General features: G+C 36.8%; 1 protein-coding gene across 9 annotated transcripts in view; it reads right to left on the bottom strand.

The window, feature by feature from the left end:
- LOC138306039 (sodium- and chloride-dependent GABA transporter 2-like) overlaps positions 1 to 15,580 on the bottom strand; it is a 93,440-nt gene that overhangs the window by 17,222 nt on the left and 60,638 nt on the right. For 5 of the 9 annotated variants that reach the window (XM_069246371.1, XM_069246370.1, XM_069246374.1 and 2 more), the window contains 8 exons: positions 6,306 to 6,440; positions 5,530 to 5,701; positions 5,168 to 5,194; positions 4,465 to 4,506; positions 2,162 to 2,212; positions 1,563 to 1,734; positions 699 to 863; positions 448 to 554 (listed from right to left, as the gene is read on the bottom strand). In XM_069246371.1, the coding sequence (XP_069102472.1) occupies positions 448 to 554; positions 699 to 863; positions 1,563 to 1,734; positions 2,162 to 2,212; positions 4,465 to 4,506; positions 5,168 to 5,194; positions 5,530 to 5,701; positions 6,306 to 6,440 (871 nt within the window). The remainder of the gene's footprint in view (positions 1 to 447; positions 555 to 698; positions 864 to 1,562; positions 1,735 to 2,161; positions 2,213 to 4,464; positions 4,507 to 5,167; positions 5,195 to 5,529; positions 5,702 to 6,305; positions 6,441 to 15,580) is intronic. The other 4 variants (XM_069246375.1, XM_069246377.1, XM_069246376.1 and 1 more) reach the window with 3 other exon arrangements.

Genomic DNA, 15,580 nt, shown 5'->3' with positions numbered 1-15,580 from the left:
TATTAATAAAGAGGAATTCATTTCGCACATCACATCCGTGTTCGGTTTCAAGAGGTGATCAGTTTTGAAAAGGATCGGTTTCAGGAAGTTACACTGTAAGTGGAGAGTCATTTCGCTGTTTTGCTCTCTGGCGCAGTAACATTGAACTACCGTGCGGTATTTAGGACGACGGCGGGAAACATTTTCAAGATGTGGCTGACTTTCCCTCTTCCAGTTATCTTACCGAACTGCTCACAGTGATAAATCAAATCTAAAGGTTAACAAATCCTGGCCTTAATCTCAGTATGAAATCAACTATTGTTAGAATATTATATCTGGCCCCGTTTTCTCGAAACAAAAGTGCAGACTTCAGTCAAAACTTAAGTTTTTCTCCCTAGGTAACTTATATGAAAATTTATGACTGAATTTGGTTTCGAGAAATAGGGACAGGATTACATTAATACTTACAGATTCCGGCTGACTTTTCCTCGTCCGGTCATCTTACCCAGCGTGGCGGGTATAGCGGTCCAGACGGGGAATGAATTCATCAGCAAACTGAAGCCTTTCTCCCAGTCCTGTTATACAAATGTATCAGTGCTATTACTCCTGCGAAATCATTAATTTCAGTTGGGCTTCATTTTTGTGGATTATAAAATTTTACAATTCTGGTTTTTTTTTTTTTGATAACAATGTTTATAAACATATCTGTGTATACTTACTGTAATAAGTTTTCGATTGGTTCGTATATCTACAAAACCATCAAAGTTGAGGTTATAGAATCTACCAAGGAACTGGTTTGAGGCAGCCTTGTCGAGGTTCATGTAGCCGTACACCAGAACAGCAAACAGGGTGCCGAGAAACCCAGGACACATCACGAACAGGATCTGGAACAAACATAATGACATGTGCTGTATAACAAGTATTACTCATGGGTACTTGCTTTCATGATTTGGGGCTTTTCACTCCCTGGATAAAAATATTTGTGGTTAGATGGGACAATGACAATAATACTATATAAAACAAGATTCATTGATTTTATGTGTATGGTTTCATAGTAACCACACGAAAATAACCAAAATTTCTACACAATGAAAATTTTATGTTATAGAGTATTATATGAGGTCTGGAAAATTAATATTTTCACCCACTTTAGAACGTAGTTGGCAATCATTGAAGCATAAATGCCAGTCACTTATAATGATGTAAAGGTAATTGTGATATCAAACGATGATACAATACAGGGGTTTTGAATTACTAAAACGACGTGGGTAAAGTACAATTTAACGTTGATTTCATATGAACATTCATCTATCACATGTAATCTTCCACATACTGTAATGCAGCTTTCTTTCACATGCTATTTGCTTTTGCGAATTTTGCATTCCAATATATTTGCGAAACTTAATCTCCGTGAATTAATTCATACAGCTTTCGTATTGATTGGAATATTCATTCAATCTTATAATCTTAAATTCGCGAATGTTAATCTTTATGAACTTTATGAAATAGAAACTGCGAAAATTAGTGACTGCAAAAGGAAGTTTGTTTACATTATATGAAATGATATAATAGGTGATACCTACCCAGCCACAGACACGGCCACCAAATGCCACGATGAGGAACACCACTAGCCACACAACCGTTAGTCCAACAGGAAGTATGGAGAAACCGATGTCCTGGAACGGAGCGGTGTTATTCCACACTGGAAAGCCACGGATGTCTGATATTTTATCCGTGATTTGGAGGTACTGTTGGCTAAAGAACATAAAGATTTTAATGTTAATTTTAGGGTAATACAGTGTAATCTGTCAAAACTGACCCTTGTTTCACCTGGATCAATGTAGATTCTGTCGTTATTGTATATGGTATTTTCCTTCTTAATTTCATTAATTACAACCTGTTTAATCAGAAAGCCTGTCTCTAGCGGTCGCATATGTGGGTCCTGAATGATGACATCAAACAATATCAGACACTTTAACCCAGATCGTCCCTTCTGTGACGTCTTCAGTTTGTAACAAATAAAGTATAAAAACTGGGATAAAACTTACAGGATACATTTTTACAGTGAATATGAAGGTGACTTTTGAAAGTGTTAAGGTCAGGAATTCAACAACAGAATCAGGAAAGGAGTTTCACTTCAATAACGAATCAACTCTTTTTTTTAACATTGTCTTTTACTTACTTAAAAAATTCTTTTTCTGGTGTCTGTCTTGCAACATCAGCAGTCTGTCCACTGCAAGGAGAAAATAAACGATAAACAGCTTACACTTCACTGTATAATAAAATAAAATTAATGATATCTTATCTGATTATCTTCCGCAGCAAAAACTAAATTATCAAAATATTATTTCTGAAAGGTAAAAGTAATCATTAACATTGTATACGCCACCGTCGGGGACCTGTAGTTGGTGACAACGTAACGTGGTGTCGTGCGATCAATTCTGGGTCTCCGACGATGCCTATACCGCAAAAATAGGATTTTATCTGGATAGCAGATATTTTATTTTATTTTTCCAAAAAATTATACTCAATAAAATTTATTTTGACAAAATCTGACAAGAAAACTTGAATATAATTTGCCAAAATATTTTTGTAAACAGTAAATTTTTAAATTTACATAAGTGACTTGATCAGTAGAATGTGATTCGATCAGGGACACTTAATATTATAAATGTAGTAATTAAAATTTTCATATTATTGCTGAAAAAATCAACATTAACTATATTATTTAGTCAAGATATAAGAAATTAATGACAAATTCTGATTATAATAAAGAAGAAAAAGAGCACATGCAACTCCCAAAAGTTCCCATAGAAAAAAAAAATAATTCTTTAAAACTAAGGATGAATAAACCATTAAATAATATTGAGGCATTTGCTTGAAGAATCAAAATTAAAGACAAGAAACCATACACCATCCCAAATTGAAGAAGTTGAAAAATATATATAGCATAGTTAAATTTTTTTGTCAGCAGCAAATTTAGTTTTTGAACGAAGGTTACATGATATCCATTGTTTGTTTGTTTATTGCTTCAGTTTTACGGCCCATCGACAACTGTCATTTAGGGCCAAACTACATGTAATAGTGTATATACTTAAGAGCAGCGATAACATAATGATAAAAGTCATCATTCAAATATCACTGTGTTAAAAAGTGCTTGATAGGTATATAGCATCTAGTTCACTACAAGATCAATAAGCAACATAAGGTTCTACTTTAAGGAGTTATATCCATTATTTGCATTAATTTCCCTTTTAAATGTAAGCTTGCATGACTATAATTACCAAACAACCTCTATTAACATATGAAGATGACTTAAATGTCTCGCCTCAAACTCTTTAAATGGTGACATCCTGACATTCATATATAACTTTCTTACCTCTATATACAGTAATTACAGTTCAAGATGTTAAAACTTTATTTTTTAATTATTAAGAAAGTTAGTTGTCTTACTTCAGTCACTAGATATAAAGTATCCGTTAAAGAGGTCAGTAATTCACTTGCTTTCAATCAATTCTAAATAAGTGCATATTTTTCCATAGCATATAATTATTTCCCTTACAAAAGTTATCGCCCTTATAATAGTTATCTCCCTTACAATATTTATCTCCCTTACAATAATTATCTCCCTTACAATAGTCATCTCTCTCACAATAGTTACCTCCCGTTACAATAGTTATCTCCCTTATATTAGTTATCTCGATAACATTAGTTATCTCCCTTACAAAAGTTATCTCCCTTACAATATTTATCTCCCTTACAATAGTTATCTCCCTTACAATAGTCATCTCTCTCACAATAGTTACCTCCCGTTACAATAGTAATAGTTATCTCCCTTATAATAGTTATCTCGCTAACAATAGTTATCTCCCTTACAAAAGTTATCTCCCTTACAATATTTATCTCCCTTACAATAGTTATCTCCCTTACAATAGTCATCTCTCTCACAATACTTACCTCCCTTACAATAATATAAATACATACATTGTTATCTCCCTTTCTAAATGTACATGCATCTCCTTCATATACACAATTATTTCCCTTGTATTACATTTATCTGCCTTGCATACATTATCTTCCTTAAATATATTACAGTTATTTCATCTGAAATTAAAATTGTCTCCCTTACATACAGAGTTAGCTCCCCTCATACCAAATTGTTATGGTTAGTGACACTTGGCAGCAGTAAACACAACAAAGGAGACAATTATCGGTTTAATTAAACTAATTAATGACAAACAAAAAATTCTCATTTTGGGTGTCTCAATGGAACAATGGATTTAGCAGTCCACATTAACTCATTCACCCCTGAAAAATCATAATGGACTGGTCTAGTCTTTGGTTCAGAAGAGGCTAAATGTGTCTTCGGGGGTGCATGCGTTAATCCAACACAGCACATTAAAACGCAACACAGACAAAAAGCTGGAAGCAAAACAGAAAATCGCCTTACATATCTAGCCCATATAGATTTAGTGTGTTACTTACGACAACTGGTTGTAATACACCCCCTCATTCTGAGAGTGCATGCTGTAAGTAAAAACGGTGACTATGAGGACCACGATGTTAGCAGCAATCTCTATAACTGTGGTATCACTACAGTAGTCAGGGTTTTTGCCAGCTATTTTGTGAAAAGGACCCTAAGCAAAAATATCTTCAATGTTTTTCAAAATTGGGAAAATAAGAAAAGTATAAATTTAATAAAATTTTCCAGTTTTGATAAGTTCAGGACAAAATATACGATCTTTACTTTTAGAAGATATTTATATTATTGTCGTATCTTTTCACATCATTTGGGGGTTTTAACTTAATTTTACCACAATCGGGAAAATGTTGACTGAATTTAGGAAAATTCAGTGCTATTTTTCAATCCTTCTACCGGACCCTACAACTCGGCCATGTACTCTAATCTGACTATGGGTGTAATTGAGCTGTTATTAGTTATTTTGATTCACAAGACTAATATGTTGGTTACAATTAGTCAAAACAAATTCACACAATAATACAAGTATAATAATTTCATAGTTATTATCATGTCATTTTTTTTGCTTGTTGTTGTTATTGTTTATTTGCAGGACTATCTATTTTGTCAGAAGAGAATAACTGATACATCTTTGTTAGTTGACGTGAGAAAAATAACTCATTCCTCACAGAAAAACTGAAATTTTTGACATTATAACCAGTTCCCTACCTGCTCAGGGCAGATAACTCCGCATTTCTAAAAAAAATCAAATTAAACTCAAAAGGGACATCCTTCATCGACCATTTTCTGTACAATTGTTAATATTTGTGGGGTGGTTTAATTTCCCTAAATTCGTAGATCTATCCAAATTTGCGAAATTTGATTCCTCACGAAATAAATCAAAAAACAGTTTTACATGTTAAAGCCTGTTGTATGAATGACATTTTCAAAGGTTATAAAGATAATTCGCGAAAATAACACCCCGTCAATAATTTCCAAAAAGTAAATCTTAAAATTTTACACCAACAACATTTAACACTTAACAACTACACCAGTATCTTATTACAATATTGGACATGATATATACGTACGTGACAGGTAGATTTTCCACACACTTGTCCGTGTTCCAGGGATTGCTGCATCCCTCCCAAAGGTACGGCTCCTGGATCATGGAGATCACCGCGTACATCCCAAAATGGCAGACCAACGGTGCAAAATAAACACAGGTAAGGAAAAGGTCGATCAGTAAGGCCACGCCCACACCTGTAACAAAAGGTCAAGGGTCACACAGGTAAAAAGTGCAGTTATTCTCACAAGTAAGGGCAGACGTAATCTATTATAGCCAAATGTCTAGTTCTGCAAAAATTAATGGTAAAAGGTTAGAAAGGTCCGAAAGGAAGGTCATTATCATCTATGAATAACAATCAATGATAAGAGGTCAGGGTTTAAAGTGCAAATTTTTATTTAAAAAAAAGATAACAAGGTTAAATGTCAGAGGTCGTTCTGTAAATTAGTGCAATGCTTATACCAGGAATAAGAGTTCAGAGGTTATAGCTCCAATAAAACTAGGTCAAAGGTCACTGGTTTATCAGAAAGGTCAAATATTTCCATGTTTCAAAGGTAGATGGATAAAGACATTAAATTGTATGGCATTAAACTAGGTCAAAAGGTGATAAGTCAAAATATGGATTTGAAAGGTCAAGTTGAAATCTACAAAACAAATGATCAATGTCAATGTGTACTTTAATATTTGAACTAAAATATACATAGAAGGTTAGAGATTGGTAAACTTTTCAAGGTCATTGAATATCCATTTTGATTACACTAGGCATGTTTAGCATGTGTACATTCAATGACAATTACGTACCCTTAGCGATAGGGAGGTACCGCGAGAACAATCCCACAATGCCTTTCTGTTCGTAGCCTCCGAGTTTGTGCTGTATGAACATCGGTGGTATGCAGAGTATAAATAGGAACACATACAGTGCAAGTAGGGCCATACCTGTCAATCAAAATGTTACATGATTAATTAAAATATTCTGATTGGTTAAAATTGTTAAAAGCCCACTACCTTTCCGAAACGGCTTTTAATTTTTTGAATGTGAAAGTAAAACGAGATCAATAATTTTGTAGAGACGAAAAAAAATATTAACCTACTGTTAATATTATACATATCATCACATTTTGAACAATTTGATTAAACTAAATAAAATGTTAATTTTCATAACGCGGGTCGTCTTATGTTTACCGCCATCGTCCTAAATACCGCACTGTAGTTGACTATCACTGGGCCAGACGGCAAAACCGCAAAATAACTCTCCACTTTTATCAAACATTACGCACAGAATCAGTATATATTTTCTGATGTTATAAATAATTTTAAGAAACCTTTATGTTTTGTTCTAGAAAGGAAGTGAGACTTTAAATACTTTACTTTCTCCTTTCGATGAACAATATGATATTGTCTGTTATAAACACTCGATTCTACGGTCACGAAATCAATGGAGTAGTAAGGTTATACATTTTAATTCAATTTTAAAGTGGATATAATTTTTTTTTTATTTCCTGTCAATAAAAGCAAATCATGGGTCAAGCATTCCACTTAAAAACACTTGAAAACCTTAAGAGGATAAACTTCACATTCAAACTCATTATGATTTAGTGAAAGCTGAATGGCCGATTCGTAAAAATATTTTTTTGAAAAATTGTCCGCTAGAGGAAGAGATAAGACCATATAAAAAATACATATGTCTGTTCTATGACAAAATTTACGTTATTTAATACGGCATCATATCAAGAAATTGGAGATGAATTTTACGTAGCTGGTGTTTGTTTCCATGTGCCTGCTAGAGGATGGCCACGAGGCCGCAAACACTTGTAAAAGTGGCTTAATTATAAATATAAGTTTCTTTGTCTTGCTGACATAACCCAAAACAGAAAATTAAGAATAATTCTAGTTCAAACTTTGCTACAAAAAAACACCCCTCCCCCTATATTTACAAAATGGACTTTTCCATCGGGTAAGAAGATCAGTCCATTTTGACCAATAAGGGAGTTAACTTAGGCTATACCAGTATGATATGTATTAACACCCTGGTGCCAAGAGCTCAGGATAATTACAGCATTTTTCAAAGATTTCGTCAATACTTGTAATTATTTTTTGGTTTCTGTCTGTGTCTAGGAAGGATAATTCAATAACTCAGGTCATTGATGCTCCCAGTAGGGTGAGCGGTATACAGTCAGGACACACGCCCGCCATACATTCGCCAACCAAACTTACAACTATAAATATTTTACTCCCTTCTCTGCAGTAAATGTTCAAACGTCATGAGTTATTTTAACCCATGCACCCCTGAAATTTTGTAATGGACTGTCTCTAGTCTTTGATTGAGAAGAACCCAAATGTGTCTTTAGAGGTAGTTTAAATAGATTACACATATTTTATTGTAAATTACTCACAAACTTTCGACAATAAAGTGCAATGCCCATCCCCCTATCAGTGCCCCTACCCTCTTTTGGAAGACTTGAAGTTATGTAAATCCCCCCCCCCCCCCACATCCAATTGATTTTAACAATGTTTAACAAATGTTTGATGCCTATAACGTCGATATTGTATTCCATATTACCTGGTTCATTAGTTAATTTGTAATTATATTCTGAATTAGTTGAAAACGCTTTTAACTTTATTTTAACTTAATTTTAAGTTCAGGGACAGAAGGGATATTTCTAATAAGACTGAAAATTGTCAGTTTCAAACACTAAAGGTTTTCCTTCAGCCGAACTGAAATATTTATACTTTTTGTGCCATCAAATTTAGCTTTTCAATCTACGAATATGGCCTTTGTTAAAGGTATTCGTTCAAAGTAAAGCTTTAGAAAAGGTAATTGGAAATTGGAATCTGTGACGATAACTTTACATCCAAAAATCAATAAAATTCATTGGTAATTTGGAGAGATTGAATTCCAAAAATAGTCTAGTCACTGAATCAGCCGACACAGAGTAAAATAGAAAAACGAGGTTCATCAGAAATGTCGCCACTTCTGCTTCAAATAAGTCTTCAGTTTTTATGTAATCTATTGATAACTAAAAATCAATTCCATATATAATAAAAAGTTCTTGCGGAACATTTACACTAAAGATGAGAGGATGAACAACTCATTCACCCCTGAAGAGATATTTGGACTCTTCCAATTCAATTGCTGGAAAAGTTCATTATGAATTTTCAGGGGTGATTATTTTTTAATTTTCATCCATTGGTATAATTTCCTGCATACAGCAAAAACTATCATTAATTCACACAACCAAAATATAAAACTTTCAGGTGTTTTTTTTAAGTATTATATTAGATATCATTTGTCTAAAATCATCTTAGGAATATTTATTTTAGCGAATATGTCTAATATTTACCACAGTGAATTGTTCTTGTAGCATTTACACAGAGTTCAAAGGTCATTCTTCTATTGCACTTTCTCGCTCTCATTTCTTCATCTTGTTCAAACAAATATTGACTTGTCAATAATGGAACGGTGCCTGCATTACAAGCTCACGCATGATATTGATCGGAGCGAAAGTAGGTGACAGAAGTATTGAGACGGTTATAGTACTCGTCTCAACTCCACGGTGAAAAACACCAGCCCCAATACACATTCTATTATACTCTATATACAGCTATTTATCTTTTCCATTTCCTTTATCTGCATATTCAACATGAAAGTTATTTATAAATTTAGTGTAACTCTGGATACAATCATTTTCAAGACATCGCTATCTCATATTCAGATATGATGCGAATGTGAAGAATTCAACTTGGTTAATCTGAACATATCAATGTTATGGAAATGTGTTGGGAAGAAACTTGCGTACAGTCAAACCTGTCTATAAAGACCACCTAATGGACAGAGGAAAAGTGGTCTCTATAGCCCGGTGGTCTTTATGCACAGGTCATATTGTTGATATAAATGGTTATTTAAAACCTGATTAAGAAAATGGTCTTAATAAACAGGTGATCTTTATACACAGAGAGCAAATTTGTTATAATTCCCATTTGCAATCCTTCATGTGATCTTTATAAGCTGGCGGTCTTTATACAGAGGTGGTCACTAAGGCAGGTTTCTCCGTGTATAAAATTAAAATCAGGTAACTATATTATGCTGAAATAAATCTGTGTTTAATTTGTGCTTGCGTAAAATTTGACTTCATTTGTTACTTTGATACTGAAGATTTTATTGTACAAACATATTTTTATTCACATACCTATAGATTAATTTTAATTATATCTTTTGTTTACGAGTACAATTATTTCTATCAAAACAAATCTTCATATTATGCCACTCCCAAAATTTTCGCAGCTGCACTTTTGAAATAGTAAATGATCGAGCAATACGTCATACAAGCTAGAACATCAGCCAGGAAAATCTTGGAGAATCTCCAGGCTTATCATCCTTCTGTTTTACATTACAGTTGTGAGAAATAAAAAGTATTTTTCATTGCTAGGTAAAGTAATGTATGTACACAAATATATCTAAAAGAAACTGGGTTTGGGTTTTATTAGTTTAACGTCCTATGAACAGCCAGGGTCATGTAAGGAAGAGTCGGGTTTGTTGGTGGAGGAAAGCCAGAGTAACCCAAGAAAAACCACCGAACACAAATATGTCTATAAGAAACTGTGATGAAGATGCTAATGTAAAGAAAGTCCTTTTTATAAAGAAAAGTTGTGCTTGATAATTTCTGACATATTGAAAGACAGTTTTCTGTATTCATTCATAGTTCTCTCTTTCACTGTCCTAGTTCTCATATAACTCTTTCACCCCTGAAATTTCACAATGGACTTGTCTAGCCTTTGTTTTAGAAGAGTCTAAATGTGTCTTCAGGGGTGATTGAGGTAAAGCACATATATGCTTTATCTCATTATTTCTGATATTCCCAGATGTAAAATTTCACTGCCCTGATTCTCATTTAAAGAGCATGACATTTTTTTTCTTTAACATTAATTAACTTACATATAAAAATGTCCAATAAAACAAGACTTCAAATTTTTAGGATATATAATTGCCATACCTATATTTTTTTTTAAATTTTGTTTAATTGTTGAAATATTGTTTTAAGATATTGGACTAAACTGAAACTGTCAACCATCCTCACAAGAGACCTACTTATAAATTTTTCACCCCTCCTGCCCTGCCCCATCATGCCCCATCATGCCCTGGCCACCCCCTCCAAATCCAGAGGCACCCTGTCATAAGATTATTTCTTATTTGAAACTAATGGCAGTTGATGTACATAAAACACTTTCAAAGCAGTAGCTATGTTAGACTTATGTACTGTTCCAGCTCCTTCGTTTCTTCTACCAATAACAATTCCAGTAACAAATATATCTATAGATATATACATTGTACCTATATGAACCAGATTTAGGCCTTTCTTTCCAAGTCTCTATCTGCACCACAACCTGAGCTAAATACAGATACAAAGAAACACTTTAAGGTAATTTACAAACGTACATTGGCTAGCGGGAACAAACGGAACATAAAACAAATTAGAGATACTCGAGTCTAGTCCTCTAGATCAATGAAACCACACCACACGATAGTCCTGTCCATCTCCGAGTTCTACTTACACTGGCTGAACCTTACACATCCTATACAACACGGAAACCCTGACAACAACACAGTAACCTTGACAACAACACAGTGACCCTGACAATAACACAGTAACCTTGACAACAATACAGTAACCCTGACAACAACACAGTAACCTTGACAACAACACAGTGACCCTGACAATAACATAGTAACCTTGACAACAACACAGTAACCCTGACAACAACATAGTAACCTTGACAACAATACAGTAACCCTGACAACAACACAGTAACCTTGACAACAACACAGTGACCCTGACAACAACACAGTAACCTTGACAACAACACAGTAACCCTGACAACAATACACCCTGAAACACAGTAACCTTGACAACAACACAGTAACCCTGACAATAACACAGTAACCTTGACAACAATACAGTAACCCTGACAACAACACAGTAACCTTGACAACAACACAGTAACCCTGACAACAACACAGTAACCTTGACAACAATACAGTAACCCTGACAACAACACAGTAACCTTGACAACAACACAGTAACCCTGACAACAACACAGTAACCTTGACAACAGCACAGTAACCTTGACAACAAAGCCATAACCCTGACAATAACACAGTAACCCTAACAACAACACAGTAATCCTTACAACAACACAGTAACCTTGACAACAACACAGTAACCCTGACAACACCACAGTAACCCTAACAACACAATAACCTTGACAACGACACAGTAACCTTGACAACAACACAGTAGCCCTGACAACAAAATAACCTTGACAACAACACAATAACCTTGACAACAATATAGTAATCCTGAAAACAACACAATAACCTTGACAACAATATAGTGACCCTGACAATAACACAGTAACCTTGACAACCACACAGTAATCCTAACAACAAAGTAACCTTGACAGCCACACAGTAACCTGAACAACAAGAGAGTAACCATGACAACAACAAAGTAACCTTGACAATTGACAACAACACAGTATCTCTCATAACAACACAGTAACCTTGACAACAACACACAGTAACCTATATGGCCATTTTTACAAACCTGGTAACTTACAAATATGAGTTTCAATCTAACAACACAGCAGTAAGAGGTGGAGAGCTAAGGTTAAACCATGAGACACCATAGCTTCTCAGCCATAACACTTGTAATTATTAACACAAATCTCAATCTGATAATACACTCAAACCTGTCTATAACGACCATCAAAGAAAATATGGTCTTAATGGGCAGGTTGTCTTTATATTCAGATCAAATTGTATTGGATTTATAAATTTTATACCCTGAGAAAAAAGGTCTAAAACTTGTCTTTTAAATAACCCGCTCTGCTAAAGACCATCTGTTTATTAAGAACACTTTTTGAGGGTAAAAATGGTTATTTACAACACTAGTTGACTTGTGTATAAAGACCACCTGGCTATAGAGACCACTCTCCCTTAGGAGGAGGGGTCTTTATAGACAGGTTGACTGTATTACAAAGCAGATGATCTTTGTACAGAGGTGGTCACTGAAGCAGGTTTATTGACTGTAAATTTAAATGTCATTTTTCTGGGAGTATCTGATGTCTGAGGAAGTTAACATGATGAATACATGGAGCTTTAAACATGGAGAATAGTACAGTAAACAATGGTATATATATACCACTTACACAACACTTCACTAAAGGATGATAGCGCTTAAAAAGTTTAAGATTTCACTATTTAGACTGGAGACAAGGATGTGACACTGTAACAGTGCAAGAATATCAATCCTATTATGGAACTACCGTAATTCATCACCAAGAAGCCCCTTCTTTTCTTATTAAGTGCTACAGAACTAGGCCATGTCCTCCAATAAGCCCCCATTTTTCTCAAGTGTTTTAGAACTAGGGTCATGTCCACCAATATTCCCCCTCCCCCCATCTTACTCAAGTGTTTTAGAACTAGGGTCATGTCCACCAATATGCCCCCTCCCCCCATCTTACTCAAGTGTTTTAGAACTAGGGTCATGTCCACCAATATGCCCCCTCCCCCCATCTTACTCAAGTGTTTTAGAACTAGGGTCATGTCCACCAATATGCCCCCTCCCCCCATCTTACTCAAGTGTTTTAGAACTAGGGTCATGTCCACCAATATGCCCCCTCCCCCCATCTTACTCAAGTGTTTTAGAACTAGGTCATGTCCACCAATATGCCCCTCCCCCCATCTTACTCAAGTGTTTTAGAACTAGGGTCATGTCCACCAATATGCCCCCTCCCCCCATCTTACTCAAGTGTTTTAGAACTAGGGTCATGTCCACCAATATGCCCCCTCCCCCATCTTACTCAAGTGTTTTAGAACTAGGGTCATGTCCACCAATATGCCCCCTCCCCCCATCCTCAAGTGTTTTAGAACTAGGTCATGTCCACCAATATGCCCCCTCCCCCCATCTTACTCAAGTGTTTTAGAACTAGGGTCATGTCCACCAATATGGGCCCCTCCCCCTCCCCATCTTACTCAAGTGTTTTAGAACTAGGGTCATGTCCACCAATATGCCCCCTCCCCCCATCTTACTCAAGTGTTTTAGAACTAGGGTCATGTCCACCAATATGCCCCCTCCCCCCATCTTACTCAAGTGTTTTAGAACTAGGGTCATGTCCACCAATATGCCCCTCCCCCCATCTTACTCAAGTGTTTTAGAACTAAGGTCATGTCCACCAATATGCCCCCTCCCCCCCATCTTACTCAAGTGTTTTAGAACTAGGGTCATGTCCACCAATATGCCCCCTCCCCCCATCTTACTCAAGTGTTTTAGAACTAGGTCATGTCCACCAATATGCCCCCTCCCCCCCATCTTACTCAAGTGTTTTAGAACTAGGGTCATGTCCACCAATATGCCCCCTCCCCCCATCTTACTCAAGTGTTTTAGAACTAGGGTCATGTCCACCAATATGCCCCCTCCCCCCATCTTACTCAAGTGTTTTAGAACTAGGGTCATGTCCACCAATATTGCCCCCTCCCCCCATCTTACTCAAGTGTTTTAGAACTAGGTCATGTCCACCAATATGCCCCCTCCCCCCATCTTACTCAAGTGTTTTAGAACTAGGGTCATGTCCACCAATATGCCCCCTCCCCCATCTTACTCAAGTGTTTTAGAACTAGGGTCATGTCCACCAATATGCCCCCTCCCCCCATCTTACTCAAGTGTTTTTAGAACTAGGGTCATGTCCACCAATATGCCCCCTCCCCCCATCTTACTCAAGTGTTTTAGAACTAGGGTCATGTCCACCAATATGCCCCCTCCCCCCATCTTACTCAAGTGTTTTAGAACTAAGGGTCATGTCCACCAATATGCCCCCCCCCCCATCTTACTCAAGTGTTTTAGAACTAGGGTCATGTCCACCAATATGCCCCCTCCCCCCATCTTACTCAAGTGTTTTAGAACTAGGGTCATGTCCACCAATATTCCCCCTCCCCCCATCTTACTCAAGTGTTTTAGAACTAGGGTCATGTCCACCAATATGCCCCCTCCCCCCATCTTACTCAAGTGTTTTAGAACTAGGGTCATGTCCACCAATATGCCCCCCCCCCCATCTTACTCAAGTGTTTTAGAACTAGGTCATGTCCACCAATATGCCCCCTCCCCCATCTTACTCAGTGTTTTAGAACTAGGTCAGTCACCATACCCCCCCATCAAGTGTTTAGAACCAGGTCGTCAATATGCCCCTCCCCCCATCTTACTCAAGTGTTTTAGAACTAGGGTCATGTCCACCAATATTCCCCCTCCCCCTCTTACTCAAGTGTTTTAGAACTAGGGTCATGTCCACCAATATGCCCCCTCCCCCCATCTTACTCAAGTGTTTTAGAACTAGGGTCATGTCCACCAATATGCCCCCTCCCCCCATCTTACTCAAGTGTTTTAGAACTAAGGTCATGTCCACCAATATGCCCCCTCCCCCCATCTTACTCAAGTGTTTTAGAACTAGGGTCATGTCCACCAATATGCCCCCTCCCCCCATCTTACTCAAGTGTTTTAGAACTAGGGTCATGTCCACCAATATGCCCCCTCCCCCCATCTTACTCAAGTGTTTTAGAACTAGTGTCATTGTCCACCAATATGCCCCCTCCCCCCCATCTTACTCAAGTGTTTTAGAACTAGGGTCATGTCCACCAATATGCCCCCTCCCCCCATCTTACTCAAGTGTTTTAGAACTAGGGTCATGTCCACCAATATGCCCCCTCCCCCCATCTTACTCAAGTGTTTTAGAACTAGGGTCATGTCCACCAATATGCCCCCTCCCCCCATCTTACTCAAGTGTTTTAGAACTAGGGTCATGTCCACCAATATTCCCCTCCCCCCATCTTACTCAAGTGTTTTAGAACTAGGGTCATGTCCACCAATATGCCCCCTCCCCCCCCCATCTTACTCAAGTGTTTTAGAACTAGGGTCATGTCCACCAATATGCCCCCTCCCCCCATCTTACTCAAGTGTTTTAGAACTAGGGTCATGTCCACCAATATTCCCCCTCCCCCCATCTTACTCAAGTGTTTTAGAACTAGG

The sequence above is a fragment of the Argopecten irradians genome, chromosome 13 (assembly GCF_041381155.1).
Source record: "Argopecten irradians isolate NY chromosome 13, Ai_NY, whole genome shotgun sequence".
Classification (NCBI taxonomy): Eukaryota; Metazoa; Mollusca; class Bivalvia; order Pectinida; family Pectinidae; genus Argopecten; species Argopecten irradians.
The sequence above is the reverse complement of the archived record's forward strand: the minus strand, read 5'-3'. Positions and strand labels throughout refer to the sequence as shown.